Below are 21,812 nucleotides of genomic sequence, written 5' to 3' on the forward strand. Positions count from 1 at the left end.
CTCTGGCCCCTCTCCAGCGGAGTTCTCCCGGAGGAGGACAGAACCTCAGGAAACCCAACAGCATCAGTTCTGCCATTCAACAAACCCAAAAACGTGAAGTTACTACTCGACTCCTCCTGAAACCATCTGCTTTGGGCTAATTTGTGTCAATATATAGGGTCAAAAGTAGATTTGATTTTTAATTTCAGTTATTTCAACCTTAAATCACAATTTCTCATTAGCAAGGTAATTTATTCCTTCTTACAAATACTCCCCTGTCACATTTCACTTGAATGCAACATCAATAAAAGGCACTTTATTTACTGTCACTGTTCTTTTCAGGAAATTATTATGCTACTTATTTTTAAACACTTGAAAGTTAACTGCAAATTCACACATTTCCTGACAAGTAGATGGAAGACACAAATTAAACAAGTGCCATACCCTACTTGTAGTTAAAAATCTTGTTTTTAAATCATTATGATACAGTATATATAAATGTCTAAGTACAGACGTCAGTCTTAAAGTTGGCAGTCACAGAGACCAGAAGCAGAACCAGGTCCAGCATCAAAGCAATATCCAAGCAGATCAAAGTGATGGTCCAGACTTGTCATTTTGGTTTATACCTCACAGTCTCCTAGGAACAGCTGCTGGTCTTTGAGTATTATGCTTTTTTTTTTAATTATGTTCAAAAGCCAACATCCTGCAATCACCCAAAAAGTTTGCTGGAGTAAAACCAACGTACACTGAGGCCTCTATATTCCAGTCATCACCTACATTTCAATGGCCTGTTTGTCCTCCTTGAAGGCAAATACTAAGGAAAAAAAATTTTCTTTCAAGTTAGGAAACCACTAACTATACCATACCTCAAGTGCATCTTGAACATTAAAATCAATTTTTACAGCTTCACAGGAATTACTTCCAAGCTGTTATGTTTAAAAACTCCTGCACTCTCTCCCCAAGCGATGATTTTGCATCTCATACTTTTCATCAGCATCAAAGTTTCTATTTGTCCACTTTTCCAAGGAGAAGATTGAACCTAATACAGTTTTCTCATTAACAACTCCCATGTATTCAAATTCCATTTGTTTTCCCTTACTTTTTTTTTTGTGATCAGGACATCTGTATCTGTATAGAAACTGTTTCAGCAACTGATTCTAGCTCCAGGACCAGCAGCACCCACAGAATGGGCTTTTGGATCACTCTTGTGCAATGCAGAAGTGCTTATGCAATAGCTTGGCCATGGCATCCAACACAAAACCCACTCTGGATGCCAACAAACGAGCCGCTATCACTACTACAGACTCAACATTTTCAAGATGCTTACTGGACTACCTTCTAAGACTCAGATCTTATGTCCTGCTTTAAAAGACTGAACTATGATTAGATAAAAGACACTTTTTTATTTCAGTCAGTTCAGGATGGTCCTACTACAATAATTTGGCAACACAAAATCTGAGGGACAGTTCATAATCACCGTTACATTACCATCAATTATGCTTTTTCAGAGCTTTATGGAAATTTAAATCATATATCCTCAAGCTCACTGCACTCATTCTTGATTTTAGCTTTTTATACTTTAATGTTCCAACAAGTGCCTGATATGCACACAGAAAACAGGTTTTCTCAATCCAGGCGCGATACTCACAGAAGACCCACCAAACACCCTAAGAACACAAGAGCAGCTAACAGAAGTCAACCCAACCAAAGAGTCACAAGGTAGTGGAGGGTTTTTCTGGCATCCTGTAGTTTTCTCCACACACTATCCCCTTTGAAACCTGTATCTTAATCGCTGTCTGGGGAATACGTCCCCCTGAGGTCAATAAATATTATCTCTCTTTGCTGACATACCTAGCTACAAACTGCCTTTTTATTGACTTGATTAGCAAGCTAACAGAGGGAAACAAGAGATTGATACTGAGAGAATAGACACAGTTCATATTCATGTTACCATTTTTCAAAACAAAAGCATTCCAGAATTTGCAGGAAAACACATCTCAAAATTCATCACATTTGAAACTGCAGTACTTTATGTATTCAAGACAGCTTCAGTGTAGTTAGCTTAGGTGTTACCAACACTGACAGCATGCAGTGTCAGCATGGACTAACCACCCTGTACACAGTCCCACAACCTGCCCTGAGGCCTCTACATTAACATTTGTATCCAAGCTAAATAGTTGTGTGCCAGCTCCGATATTCATACACACACACAAAGTCGCATTTACAGCCGTTTATATAGTTATGTTCCTACCTGATCATAGCAACTCTTTTATATCACAGTTTTGCTGAACCTGTTTTAAAAGTATCTAATCCTATTTGTAATTGGATCTATTTATTAATATTTGATTTACCTAATGTGTCATCACTGAACAGCTTTTATCAAATATCACCACTTACGTAGTAAGCAATATTCACTTCTGCTGGGTAAAGATGTATTATGAAAACTACACAAAAACAGCTGCAGAATCTCAGATAATCCAGAAGAAATGCATCAACATTGGACAATAACAGAGGTTCCCCTGATAGCACCTTTTACTGAAATAAAGGACTGCCAGGCAACTTTTAAAATGCCTCACTTCAGTGTTGCTTTCTTCCCAGGTGATACTTGTACTCAAGTTTCTAGCAGGTAGATGAGCTCAGCCTGAGTAAGCCACTCTACTTACATAATAATTAAAAAGAAAAAAAAAAAATCTGAAACAATGCCAGTAAGATACCTCACTCTTTACAAATTGTGGCAAAATTGATTTTTCACACTTATCTACTAGAGTTCTTTTAAAATGCTATTGGACTATCCCAGTTAGCTAATCAAGGGATACATATTCAAGCTTTAATTTTAATAGCATGTCATTACCTAACATCAAGTAATCCCTAAAGGGACATACTTGTACTTTTTAGGTCACTGAGGTATTTTGCTTCTTGCTGTTGACAGCCTGCATTCACACTACAGTCAAACACCAGTATTTAAATGCTCTTTTTTTTCCCCTCCAAATTGATTAAATTCTTTCAGCTGTCTGCAGTCTCCTTTCAGCACTTGCTTGCTTGCTCCCACAGCAGGTCTCAAATTAGAAAATTTCGTACTCATTAAAGCACCTAAATCACCTTAGATTATTAAATTCGAGGTACATTAACATACATTTTGTCAAATGCCCATCCATCAGGAACTTTAATCTAATACGTGAAGATATTCTGATTTCACCATAACGCACATTAATTGACAGGCCTGCAGTTACAGAAGAGATCCTGCCCAACTACTCCACTCACACAGCCAGCAGCCTGTACAACTCTCAAAACTGTAGAATCAGCTATTACTCACCTCTCCTCAAACAGATCTTTCCTTATTTAAGTGAGGATAAAAAGTAATCTCTTTCTACTCCTGCATTCCACAATCTAACATTAAGATTTCCCCCCATCAGTCCAGAAATACAAAAGCTTTCCAGTTTACATTAGAGTTGAATGATATGCCCAGTATAATGTTTAATATACATTTCCTTTACCAGAATCAGAGACAGTCAGCATATCTTATTATCTTACTATCTTCACAGCATTGCATGAATTACCCCCAATTTTATTCTTATGTTTTACTTGCTGTGGTTTCTGCTGGCACATATGCACAAACACCAATTCAAATGGCACATCAGGTCTCTCATTACCTAAAACTGCACAATCGAGTATCGTAGGTATTTTACCTTTACCATACAGATAGTGGCAATGTTCCAGATGTAGGGGATGGGAAAAAAGCATGCTCTGGAAGAGTATTTTCTAGAGGTTGTTTAAACACCACGATGAACAACAGTGATTAAAATGGACCAGTACTTAGATTAGGCACTTACAAGCAAATCAGAAGCCCCCAATTGTTTATGTTTGTATGCTGACCAGTTTTAAAAAACATGTAATGCTCCATTTTAAAAGCTTTTGTCAGCTAATTTGGAGAGGATTAGCAAGTGAGCAATTAGTACATGCAGTTCACATCAACTACCACATCAATTAGCATCATAAATCAAATCAGCAACCCTCTAACTGCATTCACTCTATTATGCAGGAAGCAAGATGTTCCAGTAAGCAAAATATTCCTGGAGACATACTGTCTTTTTGTAAGACCTGTAGGTCTCCTTGCTTCAGCTAAAATCCTAGCTTTAAAATGCATTAAGCAGTTATCCTCTGTAAATATTTGTGCATCTAACCTGGCTAGCATTGTTACCCTGATGATTAACACACATCACTCACTTCCCTCTCAGGGGTTATGCACCTATGTATTCAGCAAGTCTTCTGCCTCAAGCAAGTCAGGCCCTTCTGGTCAGCCTCACCCTACTCAAATTTAATTTTTCAAGCTAAGTCAATAGCAAGATCCTTCCATCCATAAACTAATGTATTGTTATACATCTAGATGCTATTAAGTGCTGCAACTTCATAGCACTGAAGTATTTTTTTGAAGCTTACTTAATGCAGGTTAAAATTAGAATTGTATTTTGCATGAGAAAAGTAATGAAATGGGACTAAATAGATGAGTTGTCACAGGGTACATGAAGAGTTTTCCACAGCTTGTTTCTATTCCTTCCTGCTTTTATTTACTCAACTCCAGGGGTCTACTCAGAGAATCATGGTCAAGTAACAGAATTGTCATAGAAAAATGGTAAATGACTATAGGAAAGTTCCACATGCACTAAGGCCACAGCTACAGATTTTCTTCTTATTCAGAGCATATCAGTTGCACTGCCAGTTTTTACAATTTCATAAAATGCAAAGGTGCTACTCCTCACTGTCACCATCCTGTGCATAGGGGTCAGAAACTTGCCCAGAGATCCACAGAAATCTTTCAACCCTAAACTCAAACAGCAAACTAAACCAAATTTTCTAGGAGCAATGTATTTTGAAGGAAAGCTATTAGTCAGCTTTATTCACTGTACCAATAAAGAAAATAATCCTATTAAGACTTGACTGTATATTGAAAATACTAACAAAGCTTTACTATAAAAGCATTTTTAAACCCCACTACATCATTAATTTTAATGTTCATGAAAGCAAAGGAACATTATTTTCCTTCACTGTCATTGTTTATTAGTTTTGACAGTTGACACTTGTCCCCATGGCAACACAACCAGTAACAACCACTAGCCACAAACAGAGATGGTGCAATTAATAACAAACTGATTTGTAACTGTTTTATCAGAATTGTCACTATCAAATGCCTGTATCAAAATTTTCCAAACTATCATTCTAGTTTCTGTGTTAAACAGTAAAGTTATGCAAATAAGAGATATATAGCCCATCTTTCTCTCAAGAACTTGGATACCTGTTTTATAATTCACCTCTGACAGTAGCTAGAACAGCAGATGCGAAGCTGTATGCCAGTTTAGCGATCATGCACAGCTCCTCTCTCTGACTTTTGCCTATTTCTTATCAGGCCAAATTTGTCACGTACTTTCAAGGGCATGCCAGCTTTGCCTGAACATAAATGCCTACCAGGTCTACAGAAAATTGAGCGCAGTGCAATGACCATAACAGTTTACTATGTCAGAAATATCAGCTGTTACTTAATTTTTCTACATCATGAAGCACTTAAGTCTCCAAAGCCACACTCATACCATTACATTAGGTTTACAAAAGACAAGGCATCAATATTCAGATCTACGAATCCAATGGCACCCCAATTACTCCTTCTTACTATTCCAATGTTACTAAAGGCTGAGTTTTCAAGAGATCTTCTGAATCCTGCAGTCAGCTCAACATTTTGAAAGCAATACAGGTAACTTAGTAGGCCTGGTTCATGACAAGAAATGCCATCTAGTTGTCTTTCTACTTCACTGCGTTAGCGTCTGTGGGAATACAAGGGAAGACTGGTGAGGAGGACTGTAAACACACTCAAATGACTTGCACCTGGGGTGTCGAAAAACATATGTATCATACTAATTGCTGCTTAGCTTTGTGTGCTTGACGGGTAGAATGTCTGCGTTTAGACAACACATGAACATCCTTGAGATTCCTACCCTGCTGGGGGAAAGATCACAGCACAGTGGAAAAGTTCACCTGCAAAAATCCCTCATATATACAGGCGAAAGCAGCAGGTTTGAGATCTTTTCTTTCTCCTCCTCTTTCTGGCTAGCAATGACTGAGCTCCCCAGTGCAGGCGTCCCCGCTTGCGTGCCGCTGCAGAGATCCCCTGGGTCACGAGATAAGGAGAATAAATTTACTCTTTGCATTTCATCTGTGGTTTTGGGATTGTTCCTGCATCCTGGCTGTGCTGGCTCACACAGCGTGTTACAACAGCTGCCACAGGAAGGTTTTGTGACATTCAAATTATTATAACGCTTCCAGACACCTCAAGCAATTTCTCTGAATGACTAATTCTGGCTGTAACCCTGTAGAAAGCAAGGGGGAAAAGGGATCATTCCATCAGCTTGCACCTGCTAACCTAGCTCAAAGCAACAGATTTAAGCTGCAAAGCCACAATCATTTCTATGCTTTGAGAACACTTTTAGATCCTTTCTGTAACAGAGTTATATAGCTCTAACATTTCCCTCTCTCTGTATCTGGGGAAGTATATTTAAGATTATTCCCTGGACCTGGAGCCCTACCTGGAGATTTACTTCAACATCATGCGTTATCAGTCCAGCCCTGTACGTCTCAATCTCCTTCCCCACCTCCCTAGTTAGGAAGAGTTTTCCTGAGTTTGCCTGGTATCTTGACAGAAATTCACTGCTGGATGAAAAACAGCATCTGTCAAAACACACTCTGATCATTTACAGCAAGGTCACCCTCCCGAGAGAAGCTATAATGAAGGATTCCACAGATCCTGAAAACAAAGAAGAGGAGTAAAATGCCTTTGACATTACCTCTGAAACTTTGAAGTCCAAAACCAGATTATTCTATCCAGGCACAAAACTCCTCATCTGTCCACACACTGGCCATCTCCACTCCACCCCTGAGGTACCCCGCATATCTGAGAACTTGAGGGTATCTTCAGTTCATGAACCTTATTAACCCAGCAATGCAGTCTTGATCAGAGATGCCTGCTAACTATTCCAGGCCTTAAGGCTTGCATGCCACCCAACACTGACTTCATGGAGAGGAATGGGCTCCAGCAGCACAGAATACAGAAGCATACAGGTGATTTTATTCCCATGCTAGACAGCCTTTTCAGTAGCCTAGCTGGGTTCATTAGTACCGTACTCCAGTGAGAACACAGGTGATCCTACACTCAAATGCAACTACCTTCATGTGTCATTAGTGAGAAATGACATCTGCTGTCCAGCACCATGATGCTGTTACCTTAAGAACTACTACTCTGTGTACAAGTTGTCTTTCAATAATGAAGCATTTCGTAAGAAATATAAAAATGCAAATCAGGTATATTCAGATAGGCAGCTGAAGTCTAACATCTAATATGGCTTTCTGCTATGCTTGCTCTCCACGTTCATACAAATTCATGTGCCAGCCACCTCCTTATTTAAGGTCCTGAAACATCTGTCTTGGGTTATTGGCCAAGTGATGCAAAAAGCCTTGCCTGTGGTTCACAACTAGTTAACTCAGATGCACAAGCATTTGCAAAGTTAAGTGGCATACATTTAAATGACTGCTGTCTGGGCACCCTGAGTGCCATGCTTTTAGCATATTTCCTCTAGAGAACACAGTTGCTGTGATACCTAAAAGACAGGCTTCCTGGCTGCTCTCTGGAGCATGGGAAGTTGAAGCAGTAAGATAATGCAAATCACACATTTGTACTCTACAGTATCTGTTTAACAAAGTAGTGAGAGAAAGTTACAGGATGCTACAGAATCCTGCGATGGTGACTACCTTGCTGTGTCGTCCCCCTGGTTATGTTACTGAAAAATACAGTTGTAAAGGAGATATATATATAGTGGAATAAAATAATAAAAAAAATACTAACAGGAAGAACATCTGCAGCTTTAGTTTAATAGAAAATGTAAGCATCACCAAGTTCAGGTGAAAGTGGATTTTCCCACAGGTTTCAAGTTAAATTGTGTCAAGCATTGATTTGGTCTAGGGTATAAACAGTCTTTCAGTCCCTTCAAAATGATGCAAAAAAAAAAAAAAAAAACAAAAAAGGAAGCAGCTTCTTGTAAACAAATACCAATACAAAGCAATACAGCTAAAGTCATAGATTCAATTCCAGTATTCTTAAGAGCCACTTTGCTTGCCTGTATTCTTCTTAAGTATAGAAGGGGAAATTACCAAACAAATAGCTGTCTAATCATTAGGTTTACATTCATTAGCCAACTACATAAACAAACAAAGCTACCAAACAAGACACTGAAATTACACATTTCACACACATCAATCCTGTGCTTTCAGTACCTGCTTCCTTAAGTGGTTAGCTGAAGCATACTTAAACAACAAGAAAAGAAAAATGAAAAAGCAAGTAATTCACTGAGTTAGAAATGCACTGCTGTCTCAACATCCTTTCATTTGTACCAGTATACAGGCTCCAAATATGGTATTAGTCAGAACCCTGAAATGCCATTAATGAGGTTGAATGTGCACATACTGATTAAGTAACACATCTGCTTCCATCCACTTTAAAAAAAAAAAAGACATTAAATACTTCCAAAGGGCTTTGGAATTGCCAGCTGCCCACAACTGACTCGCTACCAACAAGGGAGCCTGACAATCTCTCTGTTTCCACCTTAGAATTAGAAATTGAAAACAAACTTCCTAAGAAGTCATAGATCTCCAGTAGTCCAAATACATTTAAGTGAGATGGCACTGTTACCTTATTTCTAACACTAGTCACAAGGTTCATGAATCATTTACAACCTTATCACAATTACAACAGAAGTACAAATTAATTGCAAACAGCTTCGGATCAAAAGCTCTGTCCAGCAGACTACGTAGTTGAAAACTCTTTCTGTATAGACAGACAAGAATGTTCCTGATTTTATAAAATCCTTTTAAAAGTTTAACCTCCTCACTCAAAAAGCTATTCACTGCCCTGGACCCACAGGCTGAAGTTTATGACTGCAGTTGAACTGTATCTTCTCACTCCTTTTAAATGCTGAATTTTTCTGGGACAGCAAAGAGTTTCAATATCAACAACTTAAAACCCCAGCAGATATGAACATGAGTGTTGCTAAGTACAACATGATGAACAGTGAAATGCTCAGTAACTAGTACAATAGATCACCATAAGATAGTTCTTTCTTTTTGACTCTTTCTGCCGGACTTTCTCCATGTCTCTCTTGCCCTGGGGAGCCCAGAACTGGACAGAGTACTCCAGGTGGCCTCACCAATTCGTATGTAAAAAAAATACACCCAAAACACATAAAAAAAATAGAACGCCCCTCCCAAAACACACCCTACAAAGGCCAGGCATGGGACATGGGACCCAGGCACGGAGGCCAAGCTGCTCTTCCACACAAGAACAGGTACAACTCGTCACACTGGCATTCTCAGCCTGGAAGGGGGAGCTCCCAGTACCGTTCGCAAACCCAACTAGTCTGAGCCTCCTGCTCCAAGTCGGTGCCCTCCTATTTGAGATCTCTGCCCTTCACCCTCTTATTCTGGCTCATGCCCAGGCAGTGGCTCCCACAGGGCACCCGCTCACCCTCACCTTGGGGCCCCACATGTATATCTCTCTTCATATAGACATGACATCCATGAAACCATATTTAAGTCCTGAGGGTAGGGAATTCCCAGAAGTCTTTAAATCAAAAATTAGCAGCATCTCACAACTTGTCCACATCTGGCACTGTCTTTGGTCAATTACTTCATGGTACAAAGATAAGTAAGTATATAAAAGAGAAGTTTAGCCACAGTTGCCCCTCTGTATAGCTGACATGAAGTACAAACAGCGCTTAAAGGTAGTCAAGAACAAAAAACATTACAGAAGACAAATCTCTTATTCCCACAGACGTTAGGATTATCAGAACTATTCAGTACAATACTTCCTCACAGAATAGGGGAACTTTATCCACTGTAGATTACTAAGTAATCATTTTAGATATTTTCCACAAATTACGTAAAGCTAGATATATGAAGATCAGAAAGAATACCCTTAACAAAAACTAACAGTTGCAGACAGATGTTTGAAATGCACTGTTAGCAGAAGGTCACACAGTTGAGATGCAACCGAGTTCTCCATTTCAGCTACTAAAATTTTTGGAGCATGCATTACCTTTTCTTCAAAGATTTGCCAAAAATATCAATGCTGCCATTTACCTTGCTTATTGGTAAGGACAAAACCAATTCCCAATTGTGATGCAGCAGAGAACAGAGTATTCCTGAGGTCTGAGAAATTCTCCATCTGCCTTACACTATTTTCAATCTCCATCATTCTCCCAAAAAAACGGGAGTTTTAATTTCACTTATAACCGTCAGACCACAGTATGTTTGTAAGTGCATCCCTTAACATTTGCAATTAATGAAATACCTTGTATTCCCACATCAGTTTTTACGATGCAATCCAAGATTCAAACAACTTTCTCCAGGTGGTAAAGTTAAGACTAAGACTATGGACACCTCAAGCGTCAGATAATATACCTTATTAGAAAATAAATCTTGTGAAGACACATAACTTCGTAACCTAAAGGTGACACAGGTGCTCATTTTGGCCTTAGCAAAGTACAGTGCAGAACATAAACACAGCAACCGACTTTACAAGGTGTGTTTCCTTTTCTCAAGCGCCCGAGATCAACCAAAGCAAACAAAACATCCAATCTGCTGCATTGCTGAGTGTCCCCTCTTCTTAGGGAGTAAGACTCGTTTGCCAATTTAAATAGAAATAAAAACAGTGATCTGTATACACAGCAGCATGAACTCTTATTTCAGCGTTACCACATGCTGCTTTAAACTAATCCCCCAAAGCAAACGGTGGGAGAAGCCCAGCACACTCCCTGAAAAACCTAAAGCCTCACAACACATTTGTTCCAACAACATCAGTTGATCCACAGCATGTCTCCTTCTTTGCCCCGGGGAAAAAAAAATTATCTTCAGAAGTTAATGGTTTAAGGCTTTCCTCTCAATTTGTAACTTTTATGCACTCACTCGAAACCATCTGATATTTAATCACACAGCTTTTGCTGAGAATAGCAACAAAGCATATAACTTAAAAGCCAGAAAGCACAATCACTTCGACTTGAGTAAGACATTCTGGTAACTTAGGACACAACTATCAAACCAAACTTTTAATTTACCATGTAAGTAAAGCAAAGCATTTGAATTTTCCTGGCTATTCATGTGCTGAAGTCTACTGCCTTCCACGTTATAAAGAAATCTCTTTCCATTTTGACACTACAAAACCACAAAATACATACCGTGCTTCACCAGTTTGTCTGCACTGAAGGTCTACAGACAGCAAGACAGAACACTGCCTTTTAGCGAGGTTAACGCACAATTCAGTACAGAGTCACAAAGGCACAATCAGCAGAAAAAGGCAGCAAGGGAGTTGTTCCTAACATACTGCACTGGCTCTTAAAAGCAACGTTCACTACCCAAGTCAATGCCTGTTGTGTATACGCAAGCTTAGAATTTATCTGGATGCACTTAGACACTAGGTATAGATCATGTGTTCAGATTCCCTACATCTGAATCGCCCAAATTTAATCCCCCAGCAAACAAACAAAAAAGCACATTCCCAGCATGCTCTATCGTTGCTCTCTCTCTCTCCCAGAAATCTGAAACAAGACAGCTTTATCATTTCAAATCATACAGTTTGATCCAAAGTTCAAAAAGCTACAATGATAACAAAAGCTTGAACAGGGTGATTGTTACTAACATTCCAAGATGCAATTGTCTTATGCAATACTTGGGTTTTTTCAGCTTGGTCATTTATACTTAAATATCTGAACCATCATTCTTTTGATGTACTGAAATAATACAGCATCTACCCAAACTCCCCTCCTCAAGAACCTGACTTATTTATTTACCTGCACAGAGGTTCCCAGTTGTTGGATCTCCGAAGTCAGTTTCAACAAAACAGTTAAGTAAAAGGAGCGACTGCTATTCAAGTAGTTTTCAGAGTCGCTATCGTTGTTTCCGAGTTGCAGCTTGAGATAATTCTTTGCCAAGTCTTGTACTACAAACAGCTTTTGCTCCTTGTTGAGACCTATTTGTACACCTGCAGGAAGGCTCACAATACCAGAGCCTAGTATCCCGCAGTGATTCACCCTCATCACTAAGCTGGCAAGTTAAAGAAAAGTCAACTTTACTTTATAATGATCATATAATACTGTAATAATGATACTCCTTCCACATTAGGGAGCCAAAGAAGGTTGATCATTGATGCGCCTGCCATTTTTCTATCATCAAGTAGAAGAGAACAGTTGAGTTAAGTAGGAAAAACAGCCGTAGTCTTCTATTTCACAACAGCAAACAATGCTTTTACAGTACATTCATATTTCAACTAATTTGTCTCATGGACTTCAGTAGCAACAGAAGTGTTAAAATACTATTGTTACCTCAGCTCCAAAACTGAGTGTAACTTCTCCTATAAGATATAGCCCTATGATAGCATTGCCCTCCAACATACTTGATATCAGCATTTAAGGAGTTGCAGATTTAGAGGGCTCCAAGAAAAGAATGGCCATGATATGTAATACCACCAAGCGGGGTCCCACACCAGTTAATGACAGATGCCTCTAATGCATATACACTTCAACAGTTTTAGCTCCACCTTAAATTACTTCATTTTCAAGAAGCAGTACTTTTAAAATTGACTGAAGAAAAAAAAAAAAAAAAAAAAGAGCAAGGTTTATACCTTCTACCATTTTCTCCTACCCACTCCCCCATGGCATCAGGATCTTTGCACTGCCTTGAACAAGTAACTTCCAAGCATACAGAATTTGTATTTTCTCTAAGACTCATATTATTTCTATAAGACTTATTAATCATGATTTCAAAAGTCACACTACCACTCACAACACACTTTTCAATTTATTTCTTTTTAAACAGAAAAATGAGAATACAAATCATCACAAAATGTGCTGGAACACGGAAATTCATAACTGAATAATGTCTGGTATGGCATCACAAGAATTAAAGCAACAACTTCCTCTCTTAGATTAATAAATAAATAAAATCAATACAATTTCCTATTCATTTATAGAGGGGAAATAAAACAACAAATGCACAGACTACAGGGAACGTCTTCAAATTACTCGCAAGGCACACCGAAGCCGGTATCTTAAGTCTCACCATTAAGGCTTTGTTTTATTAGCAGAGGATTCAAGACATTTCCCAGTTAGGAAAATCTGCTCGAACCCCATGGTGAAGCAGAACCTGCTTTGATGGGCTTGCCGCTGTGTAAAAGGATAGCAAACTATTTCAGATGCTCAACACTTGCTGCATTAGCTTCTGCCAGTATTAAGTATATTAGCAAAAGTGTTTATTAGCAAAACGGTTTATAGACTATTAGCCAAGATGACATTGTTAAATTGTTTTAAAATCCCCTCATGAAGGATTAGAAATTAAACTTTTCATGGCCATTCCCTGGGTTTGCATCATAACTGAAGTTTTGTAACAACATAAAGTCACTCCGGATGACAGAAACTGGAACATACATACTCAGCTATTACCTACCCTTACATATCTATGTGCACGCTTCAAGACCATCGTATCTTGAAACCCCGAGATGTTTCCAGCAATTTAAAGACCAATAAAGTAAATTTATTTTTTCTTCTCCCCATTCCTAAGCACACAACATACCTGATGTAAAGAACTGTTAAATACTGATCCAGTACTGATGCATTTACTGGTGGAACTAAGCTCGTGAATTACAGAACATGTGAAGACAGTTTTTACTACAGTTAACAGCCTAAATGACAGCATCTAAAAGTGTCCGACTACTTAGTATGGATTTTGTACAAAGAAAATTGAATGAAACGTATGCTTCTAAACTGTTGACCTTGCAACTCCGCAAAATGCAAGAACCTGAAGCTAACCAATTTTTATCATTTTTACCCACTAAGGAAAAACTGATTAATATCACACAGGACTGTTTTACTCAGTATTACATCCAACCTGGCATAATACATGGAAAGAATTCTGTGCAAAAAGTGTCAATGTGTCAGTTTAGGACCCAAATTCAGAATGTTTAGTAGTTGCTCTCTTAGTATTGATACAACTCACATACTTGAATATAAAGAATTGCTGCTGCTGAAAGGCCAGTTTTAATTCCACATTATTTCAACAGTCATTGGGCCAGCAAGTATCTCCAGACACTCCTATAACTCAAAACCTAAGAAGAGAGTTTACATTGCCAATAAAATCCAAAGCGTTGGGAAGACAGTGCCACTCTCTATTGAAAAGAAAATTTTAAGTCATAGCATCTCCACTGAAATAAGTCTCATGTTGCTTTAGATTTCAACCATGTTCTCCTCCAGATCTGTCAAACCTCTTCCGGGCTGGGAAGTATTATTGGAGCTGTTCAAGTAGCACATGTCGGTTGGAGTTCCGGTTTAAAGCAGCCTGAATTAATGAGACCATATTCTTTCCTTTAAAGGGTACAATTCTCCTTCCATTGGAAGGAACTATTTCAGCAAAAAGTTACTTAATATGTTCTCATGGCAGCCACAGGCCAATCACCCCATGATTCCTCACTGTCAGCAAAAAAGCTGAGTACCTGGAACTCCAAAGGTTTTGTGATTTGGGGAGTATCATTACAACACTAAACTCTTTGCAGCAAAATTGGAATGTAACAGCTGCAAAGCAAAATACTATTTCCAAGTTCTTCCTACAGGCAACGTGGCATTACCACATAGGTTTAAAAAGCTGGTATTGGTGATAGTTAGATAAATGAGGCTTACCAAAATACAACCTGGTGGACTGGCAATCTAAAGGAGTGAGTAGTTGGGGTTTTAAAAATATATGCCATTTTTAATATTTAAGAGTTAGTCAAAGAGCCCTCAAACAGATAAGACTTAAATATACACTTTTTCTAGATAAATCTTTCCCATGAATCAGATCTACTGGTTTCATGACTCAGTGTCTAATGTAAGTTAGACAGCAAATTATCTACGAAAATTTTACTCATCAGCTCTGCTTTTGAAACACATTCTCAGGCTGCTATTTTGGTTTTAAATTCTTCATGATTGACAAATGAACTGAGTTACAGTTAGATAACACAAATCATTAATACATGAAAAGACTACCGTAAGTCATGTGCTATGAAGATAACTATACACAGTGCTTCACAACCTCCTCCCACTTCAACACAAACTTGGCTCCATCACTATATCCCAAGCACCTTATTCAAGAAACATTTGTACCACGTAAACATGTATTAATTACCACTTTATATAAAAACAAACAACAACGTTCTGCTGGAGGCATCATCAATTCTGCAGAAATCCAAACACTGGTAGCACCAAAAAAGAAACAGCAGTGCCTGTACTGTACCCTCCCCATGAGCGATATGGAAAAGTTTCCATCTTTCCAGTGAAAGAGGAGAGCAAAGGGGAAAGACTCCCAGGAGGGAAGAACCCAAACTCCAAGAAGCTGACAACCACATACCGTAATTTCAATGAAATGACTAATACAACAGAGAACATCCTCAAAACCCTGCCCCATACTTAGCTGGATGCAGAGACTTAGCTGGGGACTATGCTCTTTAATAAGTGACAGGCACTGCCAGTCTGTGACTCTCTACACAAGACATAAAGAGGGGGGGTTTGCCCCCTCCCCTCTAAAATGTTAATGGCATTAAACATTATGTCCATCTATTCAAGCTGCACTGCTTAAGAATCAGACAAATAACACATTCTTTCAAGTAACAATCTCAGCAGCAGCTTTTCCGTCAGGACTTTTTTACCACATATAATTTAAGGACAAGATAGGCCAACACCACAAGATGGTTTTAGGCTGCTCTTTATTTCAGCTGCTGAACACCATGCTCTGCTAGCTTGAGCCCCTTCCAAAATAGTGGCAGCCTATTTCAATTGCAAAAACACACAACACAAATCTTAGTCAGTTATCGTGCAAAATAACTCAAAAATTTCATATTAAAACACATGTTCTTGGCCCATACTGTCTGCTCTTTTTAACTCCAGTGCCAGCTAAAAAAAAAAGTATCTGCAGACTTTCCAATACTGTCAATCTTTTCTTATTTTGCACATCCTAAGCAGTTCAAGAGTCTCTGTAGTGCTCCTTCGGGGATCGATGCATCTAAATCTAAGCCGAGAAGACTGTTATCTCCATCTTGCCTTCAAACCTTTTTACACTGCTGCGTAGACGGACTACCTACCGCTCTGCAACCCAGTCAGTTGTACATCTCGTTTACCCACGCAACACCCCCAAAACAGAACCCGTACTTTAAATGCCTCCATCAGCCAGTGCACGGAGCACCAAGGGAAAGCCCGTTCGCTCCAACCCTTCTGCGGGCAAAGCCAGCATCATCCTTCCCAGTTTAACCCAGCGCTCTGCCTGCCCAGCAGCAGCCAAGTAGCAACACAACTTCTCCCCGCAGCGCCCGGCTGCCCCCCTTTCTCAACAAATTCACACACCCCCCCCCCGCTTTGGCTGCGAGGGGCCACCCTGGGCTGAGGAATTGATGGGGAGCAGGTCATGGAAAAAAAAAAAAAAAAAAAAAAAAACAAAAGCACGTCGGGGGAGGATAAGGGAAAGCAGCTGCTCTCACGGAGCCCGCGAGTGCCCTGCATGCAGGGCCATGGGCTCGGGGTTGGGGGGGGGGGGGGGGGGGGGAAGCCGGGCGCACCCCCCCCCGCCTTCCCCTTCTTCTCGGGGCCGCCGTCTCACCTTCGATGGCGATGACATGCTCGCGGATCTGGTTCTGCAGCACCGGCTCTTCCACCCGCTCCAGCAGCTCGTAGATGGAGTAGATGTTGGGGTGCACGGACTCGAAGCGCTGGATCTCGGCCCGGATGGCTGCCGAGTTGGCCAGCTGCTGCTGGTAGTTCATGGCGCGGCCGCTCCCCTCCGCCGCCGCCGCCTTTCCCCCCCCCCCCCACACACACACACACTTCCCCGGCTCCGCTTCTTTTCCCGCAGGGCGGCGGGGAACCGCGGGGGTGCTTCTTCCTCCTCCTCCTCCTCCTCCTCCTCCTCACTCACCGGACCCCCGGCCGGGCCGGCTGCAGCCCTTCGCCTCGCAGCCCGCAAGGGGCGCCGCCGCCGCTTTCTCTCCGCCCGCTGTCACTTCACCGCGGCGGCGGCGGCGGCGGGGCACGGCAAACCGGCCGCCCCCAGCCCCATGGAGGGACGACGGCGCGGCGGAACGCCGCCGGAGCTCCCGCCCGGTGTCCGTCCGTCCGTCCCCCCGCCCCTTCCCTTCTTCCCTCAGCAGCAGCAGCAGCAGCAGCAGCACCCGGTCCCGCCGCAAAGACCACGCGCCCCCCACCTCAGCCTCGCGGCCCCGCTCCCCCCCCCCCCACCCGCCCGCCCCGCGCGCGCTCGCCCCGTTACACACACCCCCCCCCCCCCACGTCCTTCTCCTCCTGCCCCGCTTCACGCTCACGCAAGCCACGCCCCCCTCCCGCGCACACGTCACGGCGCAGGCCTCTGGCCGCACCGCCGGCGCCGCGCCCGCCGCGCGGCACGCTGGGAAATGTAGTCCGTGTTGGTGGTGATGGTGTGGGGACGCGGGGGTTGCGCTGCCTACGCGGAGGCGGCGGGCCCGGCCGGCCCTTCCCCGCGGGGAGCCCGTCCCCACCTCCCTCGTCAACCGCCTCTGCGGGACGGGTGGAGCGCGGGGGGTTTGCCCCGCGGGTGGGTCCGTGCCCCCTGCAGCCGCTCGCCCCTCAGGGCAGGGAGCACCCCGCGGTGAGGGGAGCGGGGGGGGGGGGAAGGCCGCCCTCAGGGCCTGGCGGCGGAGCCCCTCACCGTGAGCCCGGGCACCGCGCGCTGGTCTTCCCCGCCCTCAACCTCGGCACCACCGCCGGGCTCCCGGAGCGCCGGGAAGGATGGAAGGTGGAGGTTTGTGCCCGAAGGGCTGACTGCTGCAGCGGCGTGCGGGTGCGTGCAAGGCTGGGGAAGCGCCAGGGCTGCGGTTTGCTGTCCGTGGCCGAGCTTGTGAAGTAGTCGTGACCCCCCACCAAAGAGGCAGCAGCATCGATAGCAACGGCGTTCTCCGTCAAAAACCCCTGGAAGAGTCAGAAGGAACTCATTTACTCTAGGTAAATTACAGTGCAACGAAGCGTCACTGTCATTAGTATAAACAAGTGTCATTAACGCATGCACGGTGTTGGGCGTTCGCCTCAGTGAATCCATTCCTAGGATCGATGTTTTATGGATTTAAACTCCAAAGCTGTAAAACGTGGAGCAAACTTTTAACGTAGGAAACAGTTCAGCGTAAGGACACCTTGGTCAGGAATAGCCTCAGGGAAATTCCTATCCACTGATTCTACTGACATATAGTATATCAATTAACAGAATAATTTCAATAAATTCCTTTTCCCCAAGAAAATACCTAAATGAAGCGTCGTTATTTGGATATACAGCTCTGGCCTGGCAAGACTGAGAAGCAGCTACGTTCCTTCCTTGATGCAGTTGTTTATGTTACCCACAACTACCTTTTTTGTGTTTTTAACATAAATTATCTTTTTGAGTAACCTCTGCCTTCAGGGTTGACTACTTGGTAATGATAGGTCTTAAGGACAGAAGAGGCAAAGGTTTTCTAAAACTTAATGCATTTATCACATCCATTGGTCTATATTCAAAAATCCAAACTGCTTTGGTTTGTTGCTATTTAAGAGGGCCTGGGAATGTCAGTCATGCCTATCATGTGATCTCCAGGGTGGAAATAGCTGTTCTGCTACTGTGACTGAATTCTTAACCTAAACAGTTTCAGAGAAAAAAACGTGCTAAGCTTGGCAGCAAGAGGGAGGATGGGAGCATCATGAAAAACAGGGCTTAATTGTACCATGAGCAATAGCACTTAGTCTCCTAGCAGGCATTTGTTCTCTGGCTAATCTACTGACGCTCTTGTTTCAGGTCTTCCTTGTAAACCCAAGGTGACCTGAAAGAGCTGAATGGAGGCTGCAGGGAATTCCTTCAACTAATGGCTGTGGTGCCACTTCTATCGGTCACCTCTACGAGAATTCTGTCCCATAATACGTGAGCTGCCTGAGGTAACCAGTCGCTACCAATTTATGCCAAACACATAGTAACTAGTTCCTGATATTTAAATAGCCCCAGTAACGCTTGGGCATTAAGCTTCTTGATGTGATGGCTGACACCACAAAACAAACTATGGCGGTGACAAAGGAAGCTGTGATGTGAGACTGAGTCTTTGGATACTCCTCAGTGTGTTACTTGAAAAACAGGCGTAACAGCAAATAGCCTCCACCTTCACCTCAATATGAAATGAACTTTCTTTATGTCAGCAACGAGTAGAGGGGACAGGGATGGGGCTGGGGGACCACTGGAGCCCAACCTCCCTGTCTGGGTCAGTGCCTGTTCATTCTACCAGAAATACTTCCGAAGATGCTATCTGCAGGTGGGAACACGGTGGGGACACAGTAGAGGGGAGTGAGGACACGACACAGTAGCCTGTCAGCACATCCCCAGGGTGTCAGCAGCGCGAGGTGGTCTCAGCGGGGACTTCCCCTGTCCCCTTGCAGGTAGGGAAGCTGCAACAATAGAAGTGAGCTGATTGTTTCAGTTACCAAAGGGAGCTTATTTCTCCCTAGATAGCTACTTCCTGCAAATTTTCCCATTCCGATCCTCCGAGAGGGAAGTCTTTAATTCAGGCTGAGGGAATAAAGCTTTCTCAGCGCTGGTTGCTCTCCACTGCAAGGGTTGTCTTCTGCTCATTTGCATAGTTGAGGAGGAGAGGGCAAATATGGTCCTAGGTACCTGTGTCTCCTTCCCCTTTCCTTCTCAGCAGAAATTGGTAAAATTTTTATTAGCTTTCTTGGTTTTATGTTCTAATTCTAGTAGGAGACTCTTGAGTGGACAAAAAAAAAAAAAAAAAACCAAAAAAAAACAACAAACCAACCCAAAACAAACAAACAGGAAGAAACCCTTCCTTCCACTAGTGAGTGCCACTCAGAGTATTAATGACAACAAAGGACAATAAAGACTTGTGAAACGTAAAAGGGCTTTTGCTTTCATTTACCTTAAACTGTTTGAAGAAGCGGATGGTATGTAGAAAGCTAGTAGATGAACACTATAATTCTCCCCTTTTCCTCCCTCTATCCTGATCCGGAACAGAAGCATTACCTCACATTAATTACCTTTCCAGAAAATGCCAGTGAGCAGCAGAGCAAAGAGTTAGGCAATAGCCTCTGTTGTATGTGATTGTTTCCACTGCTGCTGTACGCTTTGTATTCTTCCAACGCTGAAATTCATGGCAGGGCAAGATGTGAAAAACAACTCCCAGAGTAGTCTCAACTGTAAATGAATGCAACTACTACACACAAATTGAATAGGAGCATTAAAACCCCGTGTTAATATAAAGCCTTTTTCTAATACTCTGATCCATAGACCTTCTGTGAAGCTTTTGCTACCCCGACTTTTTACTACATAATAGCTTTTGTGTAAGCTTTGCAAAATGAAAGCAAAATATAAGCTACTGTTGCAGCTTACATAGCTTTCTCATGTAAGGAGGTCATAACAATAAGTAGTATTTTCCTTTGCTTGCAGCTGAGATTAGCCTGAAATGCTGCTTGTGATGCACAGAGTGATGCTGGATACATCTCTTTGCTATTAGATGCTGTCCTAGAGTCTGGCATCTGAAGTGCTCCTTCAACCTTTAATGTGAATTGGCTAAGAGGATTACTTTGGCACCACTGCTGTGAACATTCACGAATTTAGATTTGTTTTTCTTTGGTGTGGGACATGGCTATCTTGGGCACTTCACAGCTTTTCTGGGTCCACTTTTCTCAAAGGCAAGATGAACACTGAAGTTGGTGCTTGTCTCAAAGTCTGGGGAGGTCATGAAACTCAGACAATTTTTACAAGTATATAAGGGCTGTTGGGCTTTAAGTAAAGCATACGTAGTGGTCCCAGCCCCAGTGTGGGTTGGCCTTCTGTCACTGGTTTTCCTTTCTGAGGGTGAAAGCTTTCCACTGCACCATGTTCCCATGCTTCCGTGCTTAGGTCTAATAACAAAGTTCCATCTGTGTTGGCCTCCTACTCCTCCTCCCCATCTGGTAAATCCACTCATTGCCGTGACTACAGAAAGCTGAATTGGATGGTTTCATTCTGATTTCGGTACCTTAGTCTTTGAAGGTATTCAGTAAGTGAAAAGCAGCATTGAATCAACATCTCGAGCAGCTTTACCTCCCATCGGATGACTATGCTCATCCACTTCATGCTATTTTCAGTCCATCCACCATGGCCTAATTCTACAGAAAGTGTAGAAAAGAACTTTGAGGATATGCAGTTGATGAACTTGGACTGAGGGCGTATGGACAATTAAATTTTGCTTTTGGAACTGAGCCCAAGTGTGTCAGTAAAAACAAGCAGCAGAGTTTGACCTTAATGTAAGTACAATTGTAGAAGAGTTCCATGGAGAAGTTGCAGGCAGTGTTCACAATCCATTAAGCTGATGTTTAAGTACAGATCCTGGAAATGGAGAACTCTTGTGGAATTTCATTTAAACACCCACTGTTAACTTCCTCTAATGGTTTGTTATGACATGGTAGAGCATGCTTTCCTGACTGCTGAAATGGGAATTAGGCATGACTAGCTTCTAGTTACTAAACCGGTAGCTGAAATGTTGACTGGGGGGGGAAGAAAAAAAAAAGAGTTGAAACATCCTATCTGTGCCAGGAATTAATATAAATACACTCAGATATCACAGATAACTAGACACAGAGGATCATTTGTAGATCTAGCAGAAAGGGGATTAACTGAGAAAACTGAGAACATAAGGACCCCTGGATCATCCAAGAGAAGTTGTAAGAGAAGTCTAGCTGATAATT

At 42.0% G+C, this 21,812-nt stretch overlaps 1 protein-coding gene across 4 annotated transcripts in view; it reads right to left on the reverse strand.

Annotated features, from left to right (window-relative positions):
- Window positions 1-17,234, reverse strand: part of AGAP1 (ArfGAP with GTPase domain, ankyrin repeat and PH domain 1) — a 390,393-nt gene extending 373,159 nt beyond the window's left edge. For all 4 annotated transcript variants that reach the window (XM_042784244.1, XM_042784242.1, XM_042784241.1 and 1 more), the window contains exon 1: window positions 16,684-17,234. In XM_042784244.1, the coding sequence (XP_042640178.1) occupies window positions 16,684-16,846 (163 nt within the window). In that variant the 5' untranslated portion in view covers window positions 16,847-17,234. The remainder of the gene's footprint in view (window positions 1-16,683) is intronic.
- Window positions 17,235-21,812: the final 4,578 nt, after the last annotated feature.

This window comes from Tyto alba, unplaced genomic scaffold (genome assembly GCF_018691265.1).
Source record: "Tyto alba isolate M040663 unplaced genomic scaffold, T.alba_DEE_v4.0 Super-Scaffold_7, whole genome shotgun sequence".
NCBI classification, from domain to species: domain Eukaryota; kingdom Metazoa; phylum Chordata; class Aves; order Strigiformes; family Tytonidae; genus Tyto; species Tyto alba.